Source organism: Chelonoidis abingdonii, chromosome 1 (assembly GCF_003597395.2).
Source record: "Chelonoidis abingdonii isolate Lonesome George chromosome 1, CheloAbing_2.0, whole genome shotgun sequence".
Lineage (NCBI taxonomy): Eukaryota > Metazoa > Chordata > Testudines > Testudinidae > Chelonoidis > Chelonoidis abingdonii.
Genome location: NC_133769.1, coordinates 94,757,215 through 94,766,935, shown reverse-complemented (window position 1 = coordinate 94,766,935; position 9,721 = coordinate 94,757,215). Strand labels below are relative to the sequence as shown.

General features: G+C 49.4%; 1 protein-coding gene across 1 annotated transcript in view; it reads left to right on the top strand.

The window, feature by feature from the left end:
- Window positions 1-232: 232 nt before the first annotated feature.
- The window catches only part of GUCY2C (guanylate cyclase 2C), a 69,839-nt gene continuing 60,350 nt past the window's right edge, over window positions 233-9,721 (top strand). Inside the window, exons 1-3 of the mRNA XM_032803145.2 lie at window positions 233-443; window positions 3,209-3,321; window positions 4,100-4,167. Of these exons, the coding sequence (XP_032659036.2) occupies window positions 233-443; window positions 3,209-3,321; window positions 4,100-4,167 (392 nt within the window). The remainder of the gene's footprint in view (window positions 444-3,208; window positions 3,322-4,099; window positions 4,168-9,721) is intronic.

Genomic DNA, 9,721 nt, shown 5'->3' with positions numbered 1-9,721 from the left:
TGAGTTCTGTTGCTTTTAATTCTTCACAAGCAGAAGTGCCAGTTAGGGTAGATGGGTGTGGGGTGGAGGTGGAGGCAGAAAAGCGGAGAGAGTGAAGGGATGAAAGAGAGAAAGTATAGCTGATCGGTGGATATACAACAAGAATCTTTGTTTCAGCCTATCCAGGAACAACAACAATGTAGTGCGTGTGTATGTGTGAGCATTGAGCAATGGGTCTAAAATGAGAGGAGTAATGAGGCAACGAATGCTGAATCCGGACCACTGGCCAATGCTCCTCTGTCTCCAGCTGCAGTGGCAGATTGGTGAGGGCAAGTGTATCAAGGACAATTATGTAATCAATGTGATGCAGCAGAATCAATCAGACCTTCCATGGACCTTCGATAAAATAAAACCAGCTGTGCAGCTGGGACTACGTATTGTAGAAGAGCAGCTGCAGAAGGCAGGTAAGGGTGTGAAGCTGTGTGTTCTTTTCCCCATTAGAGTTTTTGGGTCAGACTGTGAGCCCTGGCCCTCACTCAGTCAGTGCTTCTACAAACTGCCCCTTGGAGCTGTTCTTCAGCTGTCCAGTCACCATGTAGATCAGACAATAACTGTCCCTTTCTTTCCAAGCAGCGGAGCCACAGGGCAAGGATTGAACCAGGGCTGTTTATGTGCAAGTTGATGCAAACCCTTCCCTGAGTTAATTTCTGAAGATGTTCAGTTGGGATTGAGAACATAGGAACTGCTGAACCAGACCAGACCAGATCAGGGGTCCACTGAGTCCAGTATCCTGGCTCCTCCTCTAGCAGAACAGATCAGTGATCTAGCTATTCTGGTAACTTCTATGTTAGATAATGACAGATATGTCAGCCCATTCCCCCAGTGATGCACATAACTTTGTAACATTGTGATAAAGAAATTTCATCCTGACCCCAGTTGCTGCTCAGATTATTCCCTGAAGTGTGGGGATCAGCAGCCCTTATAACTTTTAATTTATGTTGCATCACTACAGATGCAATTCTTACTCATTTTCATATCTAACCCCTCTTTTCAATATCACTAAACCAGTGGTTCTCAAACTTTTTTTTTTTTGCGGACCACTTGAAAATCGCTGACGGTCTCGACAAGCCACTTAACAATTTTTCCAAATGTTGTTTGTACCATTAGCAAACTATTGTAAAGTGCTTTGGATAAAAGCGCTATATAAAAAAAATTAGCATCTTTGTTCTATAAATAAAAGCACACAACTCATATTTACATATCAGTAGTTTTACTTTTCGAATACGATGGATGTGCCCTCTCTCCCTTGCCATGGCAGCTCCTGAGCTGGGGCTGGGAAGGAGGGGGGGGTCTCTCCCTCTCTCCTCCACCACAGCAGCCTCTGAGCTGGGTCTGGGAAGGAGGGCTGCCTGTCCCTGCTAGCTGCAGCCCTGGAGCTAGGATAAGTCGCCTCTTTCTCTGGCTGCTGCAGCCCCGCGCGTCTCAAATCCCCCTCACCCAGGGGTGAGCTGGAGCCAGTTCGCACTGGTTCCCAGGAACCGGTTGTTAAATTTAGAAGCAGTTTTAGAACCACTTGTTAACTGGCTTCCCTGTGAGGGAAGATTTGATGGGCAATGGTGGAAAGCATGTAATTCCTCCTCCCGGCCGCTGGGGGGCGCTGAACTGCGGGAGCCATGTGGGCTTCCTCCTGGCCCTGTTGCTGCTGCTGCTCCTTGGACCTCTGGCCCTGGGGCTCCTGCTGCTGCATGGTGGGTCCCCGGCTGCATCTTGCTGCTCGGGCTGCTCCCAGCCACTCTCCCCACCTGAGTACCTGCGCCTCTGCCCACAGCCAGCCCCTGTCTGCACCCCCTGCCCGCAGCTACCCCTTGCCACAGCCCTTGCCAGCAGCCAGTCCCTGTCTACACCACCTGCCCATAGCCAGCCCCTGTTGCAGCCAGTCTGTGTCACACTCCCTGCCTCTAGCTAGCCCTGCCCCACACCCCTGTCTACAGCCAGCCCCATGTCCACTGGTGCCCTGCAGTTCTCAGGGCAGTAACCCTGCACACCTGCTTCAATGAGGGGGGGCAGGGAGTAGCTGGGACCAATACATGTGCACACCCTAGGGTGACCAGACAGCAAGTGTGAAAAATCAGGATGGGGTGAGGGGTAATAGGAGCCTATATAAGAAAAAGACCCAAAAATTTAGACTGTCCCTATAAAATTGGGATGTCTGGTCACCCTAGCACACCCCAAGTGAGTGGCAGGGACCCACACATGTGAAACAGAGCTCATTTCTAGTTCAGGCCCATTTTTTTAAAAAAGAACTTTAGATAGGGTTAACATACATCTGTATTTTCCCGGAGATGTCAGGCTTTTCAGTTCTTAAATCGCTGTCTGGGCGGAATATTTAAAATTTAAAAATCCTCCTGGGAAAATACGGACGTATGGTAACCCTAGTGGTACAAAAAAAAAATAACATACTGTGGCACATCCCTTAAATCAGAACTTTTTATAGGGAACCGGTTGTTAAGATTTTAGCAGCTCATCACTGCCCTCATCCCCTCTTCTCACCACACTGCTACAGGAAAAATATATCTGATATTCTGTCTCTGATCATGCCCAATGTCTGATGCTTCAGAGAAGGATTTCAGCCCTCCATAGTGGAGCTAATTCTGCAATCTTTTCCAGTGGAATGGAGGGTAGGGGGAATTGCTTCCCAGTGAACTTTGGGGCTGGAGGCATCTTAGTATGCAGGCCCATATTAATGGATGGGCTAATGGGACCATAGCCCAGGCCCCTCAGAAGACTACACTTTCCCCAGACCCATGGAATTGCAGTAAGTAATGTAGTGATCTGCACTCACTTGCGTCATGACCAAGGGGCAGCTGGGACAAATCTGAGCAGTGTAGTGACCCCCAGTGATAGGTCACAATGCCCAGAGTAGGAAGCCAGTCCCAGCCCCATGGGACAGGAACGACTGCTGCAGGGTAAGTGTGGGCTGCACAGAGGTTTTTTTAAACTGAGGCCCTCCCACCCTTCCAAACAATTAAAAACATTGAAGGGAAGCCCCCGGGGACAGAGAGTACAGCAGGGTTCAGGATATTCTGTCTCCAGGACCCAGAATGTTCTTAATCTGGCCCTGTTAGTATGAGACTGTACTGCTCTGTGCCATGAATGAACAGAGAGGGATCTCAGTGCACCAGTGAGTAGATGTGTTTTGTAATGCTATTTCCCATTTCTCCTTCTATAGGAGAAAATGTGACAATCAATGCCACCTACCATACCTTCAACACATCACTGTATATCTCACAGGGCTGTCGCACTGCCACCTGTGAAGGTGTGGAGGTCATCAAGCAACTCCTTGTGAGTACTAGGCATTTCTACAGGAATCCTTCTTTTCTGTTTATGGAAGTGTGTTGAGTGTTGGCTAGAGGCAGATATAGTGTGTGCTGAGGGCAAAGTACAAGCTTCCTACACAGACACTCAGTTCATCTCATTTCCAATTTATAGCACCCCCTAATTCCTACTGTCTGCCGCATACATCTGTACAGCTAGCCTCTCTTGAGCCACTTCGCTCCTCACCTGCAACTCCAGCACAACTCTGACATTGCGTTTAAATTCTGACATGTAGTCTCCCTGCTGTTCCAGACCTGAGCTCCCACACAGCTTTGTCATATATCTCTGTGCAGGCCACACACCGCCATGCATCATTCTGTCACCTCCCTTCTTCTCTTGCTCCAGATTCATCCTCTTATCTGTTCCCTCATTCCACAGCCCCTTCTCTCACCACTCCACACTTGCTCATAGAAGATTAGGGTTGGAAGGGACCTCAGAAGGTCATCTAGTCCAACCCCCTGCTCAAAGCAGGGCTAATCCCCAGACAGATTTTTTACCCAGCTCCCTCAATGGCCCCCTCAAGGATTGAACTCACAACCCTGGGTTTAGTAGGCCATTGCTCAAACCACTGAGGTATCTCTCCCCCTCAGTGGCAGTTTATCTTGGTGCTCTGTCTTCTCACATTTCATAGTCTCCTCCCAATCCCCCTTGCCTGTGCCTTGCGCCACATTCTGCATTTCCCATATCGGTAGCCCCTTCCCTCACTTTGCACTCTCTGTTGCAAATGCTTTTTTATCTCTTGCAGAATACTGGGACACTTGGCTGCGTTGTCCTGGGACCCACTTGTACTTATGCCACGTACCAGATGTTCTCGTAAGTATCAGAAAAAAACATTACTGTATTCCAAGGAAGTAAAATACTCAAAAAGATTGTTTCTTACTCAGACTAGCATAGACACTGAACTTGTATGTGGGGCATATACTGTGCTTCACAATCAGGGTCCTACAGAGCTCTTATACCTGGCTACTACCTCTGGCAAGGACAAAATGCCCCCTAAAGAGCTTATTCATGCAACTGCTTTACTAGGTAGGACTCAGGAGAGGAGTGATAATGATTGACAAAAAGTAGTCTGATCACTCAAGTTCTCAGAAGGAGACAGAAATGATCTTGAACATAGGAATCTCTATATTGGCTCAGACAAGTGGTCCATCTAGACAAGTATCTTGTCACGGCAGTGGACTGTAGTTGATGCTTCAGAGGAAGGTGCAAGAAACCTTGCAGAAGACAGTGCTGGGATAATGTGCACTAAGAGATGGTTTCCTCCTAATCCCCAATATTTAGAAGTTTGCTCATTCCCTGAAATATGAGTGATTATATGCCTTCCAAAATTCTTGTTTTTAAAAATATATTGTGACAGACCCAGGCCAGTGTGGTACAGGAGTCTGGTAGAGGGCAAATATACTAGTCACTGGCTGAGTAGTTTTCTGTTCCCTGAGTGACTAGAGCAGGGGCTGCACTGGAGTAATCAGAACTGCTAGAACCAATTAATAGGCAGACGGCGTGATTAAACACCTGCGCCAATCAAGGCAGGCAAGCTAATAAGGGCGCCTGGGTTAAAAAGGAGCTCACTCCAGTCAGGTGGGGAGAGACTAGAGGAGAGGAATGTGTTGTGAGGACTTGGAGCGAAGACACAAGGAGCTGATGAGGAGCTAGGGTGTGCTGGAGGAACATACCATAGGTACAAGTTATCAGACACCAAGAGAAGATCCTGTGTGAGGATAAAGAAGGTGTTTGGAGGAGGCCATGGGAAGTAGCCCAGGGAGTTGTGACTGCATGCAGCTGTTACAGAGTACTATAAGATAGCTTGCATCCACGCCCTGCTGGAACACGGAGTAGAGGCGGGCATAGTCCCCCAAAGCTCCCAACTCCTGATCAGGAACATGCCCCAGAGGATTGAATCCAACTGTTGGGAAATCACTGAGCGTGAGAAAAAATTCCTACTATAGACGCAGGACCACCAAGTAGAGGGAACTCTGTCACATTGCATGGGCGGTGATTCTGGTTGCATTCACGCGCAAGAGAAGGAGGGTGTATATAAAAAACAAAGAAGGTGCTAGGGTTATTTTTTTTCACACATATGACGACGTGAAGGCCATTGATCACAAGCTACAGCAGCGCTCGAAAGGAGACTACTGGTCCAACGGCAGCTGCCAACAGGAGGCATTCGGCCTGACAGCAAGAGACTATTGCCTCGATGAGACCAGGTTTCTAAAGAACCGAGCTAGTTGCGAACTGGTGAACCAAGTTAAAAGACCCTTAGCAGAGCTGGAACCGTGCCATGCGAGAGGAACGCCGTCTACGGGCCCAGCATTGGCTGCAGAAATGGACCCGAGAGATTGCATGTAGAGGCATCCCTCTCTTTCGAGGACAGCCCTGTGGGAGCCTGGCCTTTGATCAGTGGCCTGGCATCCTTGCCACATTCTTCGTGGAGAAGCCCAAGGGCTTACATGACTGCCTGAAGAGCTGCAGAGACTACCCCTGCTGAACCCACGAGAGATCTGAGCCAGATCTGGGGTACGACTGAGCAGTGCGGGCCCAGAGGTTGCGACAAGTGGCAGAGGTACAGGAAATAACTCGGTCCCAATTGTATTGACCCTCATCCATCTTGCCGAACACTGTTGCGAACGGAGTCCTGGAGCTCCAGAGGAATACTAGAGTTTCGGTCACGACAGATACACGAGGGAAACTAACCTAGGCCAAGAAAAATCTTAACGTGCCTGGTAAGCCAACCGAACATTGAAACCCTCCAACCTATGAATAGGTTGTGCAACTGGTAGATAATGAGCAAAGGAACAGCGAGGAGCTGACCCACCCACCAGATAAAGAAGAGCACCCTGGTAAACTAGCAGCAACTAAGCCCTACCAGAGCTTTGGAGGGAACTGGGCCACTCAGGAACCCAGTTGGCAATTAGAATGAGGAGGAGCTGACAGGAATACACCAAAATGCCACAAAGATCGAAAGCCCCACTAAGAGACGAGGAAAATATGTTAGCTGTTTTCACCTGCCCAAACCACCAGACCTAGGGGAATGCCCCAAGCCCCATACAGATATATGCCATCGCGGGGAGTGCGGTACCATAATCCTGCACATGGTCCAATGCTGAGAGCCGATGCAGTGTAACCAGGAACTGCCTCAGACCCATGCTCACCTAATCCCCTGTGAAGGTCTTCAACTAAGCGCCCCTACATATTTACATTCCATAACCAGACATAACCCAAATGGTAGAGAACCACAAGCACGGTATCGGGGATGCTAACGGAAAGCAGGTATGCTATGTATCTTCGAAGATAGCTTGTGGAAGTGTAGTCCACTCTGCGGCCTAAGACGATTATCAAGGGATATAACACGCCATCATGGGACAGTTGTATTACCCACCATGCTCGAGTACAGGACAACACACACAAGGTAGTCCTAAACTACCATACCTGGTGCTCAAAGGTATGGACTTTCCCACGGTTTGGAGACTTACTCCCAGTAGGAGGATTGGAGAAAGAGGGGAATCCTGAAGTTAGTGAGGCATCCACAGTAGACTGTCAACCCCCAGTCTTCTCTGAAATATCCCCAGATTTATTTTCCATTCCCAGACATGGTAGAAAGTTGAAAAGGGAAAAGAGCGCAGCTAAGGCCTTGGGAACCAGAATACTGGCCCAAAACCAGAGGGTCGCTCTCGTAGGTAGGCAGACCCAAGTAGCTGAAGAGGAGGCCACCCAGGAGGGAGAAGCTCCTGAGTCTGACCCCCACCCTAACGCTTCTGAACCAGTAGAGGCAACAGAGACTGGGCCCCTAGATCTTGGGCAGGTTAGCCCCGGAAGAGGAAATTTTGGATGGGACCAGGCTGAAGACCCAAGTTACAACAACATTAGAAAGGAGGTGACTGAAATAGATGGGGTCCCTGTGGAAGGGAGAACACAGGGGCCAGGACCCTGCTTCATAATGAAGAAGAATCTCTTATACCGAGTTGCATCAGTACAGGGGCAGAAGGTACAACAGATCTTAGTACCTCAAAAACACCAGAACGCTGTATTAAGTCTTGCGCATAGTCATCTTTTTGGGGGGCACTTGGGGGTAGAGAAGACCCTGGCACGAGTCCTACGACGGTTCTTCTGGCCCGGAGTACATGAAGAAGTGCGAAGGTACTGTACATGCTGCCCGGAGTGTCAGCTGCACAGTCCCCGTCCCCACCTGAGGGCACCTTTAATACCCTTTCCCATCATAGAGGTCCCCTTTGAGTGAATAGCCATGGGACTAGTGGGACCCCTGGAGAAGATGGCTCGGGGCCACCAATTTATACTTGTTGCTTTGGACTATGCTACTCGCTACCCAGAAGCTGTCCCCCTGCGGAACACAGCCTCTAAAACGATAGCCAAAGAGCTGGTGGGGATCTTTGCCCGAGTGGGGCTACCAAAGGAGATATTAACAGACCAAGGAACCCCATTTATGTCAAAGCTAATGAAGGACCTCTGTACGCCACTTCATATACATACCCTGAGAACTTCAGTTTACCATCCGCAGACTGATAGGTTGGTAGAAAGGTTTAATCGAACCCTCAAGGCTATGATAAGGAAGGTGGTAAGTCGGGACGGGAAGGAGTTGGACACCCTACTGCCCTACCTTATGTTCGCTATCCAGGAGGTACCTCAGGCCTCAACTGGGTTTTCCCCATTCGAGTTATTATACGGACGTCACCCCTGTGGCATACTAGGTATCGCCAAAGAGATTTGGGAAGAGGAACCCAATGAGGGGAGAAATATAATAGAACATGTAATACAGATGCGAGACTGGATAGCCCGTGTCTCCCCTATTGTACGGGAACATTTAGAAAAGACACTGGAGGACCAGAGAACCTATTACAATCGCCAGGCAAAAGTCTAACTGTTCCAACCAGGGGATCAGGTGATGGTGTTGGTACGCACGGCAGAAAGCAAGCTTCTGGCCCAATGGCAGGTGCCTTCTGAGGTAGTTGAACCTGTGGGGGAAGTAACCTACAAGTTGCAGCAGCCAGGACACCGAAAGCAAGAACAGATTTATCACATCAACCTTCTGAAACCCTGGCATGCACAAGAGGCATGCATAACTATCCGAAAAGACCTAACCCAGGAAAATAAGCCTTCCAAACAGGTGAGAGTGTCTCCCAATTTAACACCAGACCAGAAGAATGAGGTGTCTGAGATGATTCTTCCGGAACCAGATGTGTTCTCGACAAAACCAGGTCGAACAACCGAGACATATCACCACATCGTCACGAACCCTGGGGCCAGAATAACAATGAGGCCCTATCGGGTGCCAGTGGCCAAAAGGGAGGAAATAAAAGCAGAAGTAAAAAAAATGCTGGAGTTGGGGATCATCGAAGAATCCCACAGTCAGTGGTCCAGCCCAGTCGTGCTGGTGCCCAACCTGATGGCACCACAAGGTTTTGCAATGACTTCTGGCGACTAAACGAAGTATCCCAGTTCGATGCGTACCCCATACCTCGCATAGATGAGCTAGTGGACCGTCTGGGAATGCCTGGTACTTGACTACCCTAGACTTGACAAAGGGGTACTGGCAGATTCCCCTTGCGGAAGACGCAAAGGAAAAGACTGCGTTCTCTACACCAGAGGGTCTTTTTCAATATACTGTCCTCCCTTTTGGACTACATGGGGCCCCAGCTACTTTCCAGCGCCTCATGGACAAGCTATTACGCCCGCATAACAGTTATGCTGCTGCCTACTTGGACGATGTGGTCATTCATACCCCAGACTGGGAAACCCACCTAGAGAAGGTGGAGGCAGTCCTTGATACTTCAGGCGAGCTGGCCTTACAGCAAAACCTGCCAAGTGCGCTGTAGGGTTTACAGAGGCCAAATATCTTGGCTACATTGTGGGAAAAGGTCTGGTAAAACCCCAAGTGAACAAGTTGGAGGCCATCCAAAATTGGCCCGACCGCGTCGCAAGAAAACAAGTCCGGGCATTCCTAGGTGTAGTGGGGTATTACCGACGATTTATCCCCCACTTTGCACAAGGGCAAGCCCCTGACTGACCTAGTGAAAGCCCGTGGACCTGATCTGGTGAGATGGTCTGACGCAGCAGAGGAAGCATTCACAGACCTACGGACTGCCCTCTGCAGTAACCCTGTACTGATAGCCCCTGATTTCACCAAGGAATTTATCCTGACAGACAGATGCATCGGAAGTAGGGTTGGGGTCCGTTCTATCACAGATGGTCGGGGAGGAGGAACACCCAATTCTCTACCTCAGTAGGAAACTCTTCCGAGGGAACAAAAATATGCAGTGGTGGGAGAGAGAGTGCCTCGCCGTAAAATGGGCCATGGAAGCATTGCGCTACTACTTGCTCGGGGCGCAGATTTGTCCTCGTGACCGACCATGCC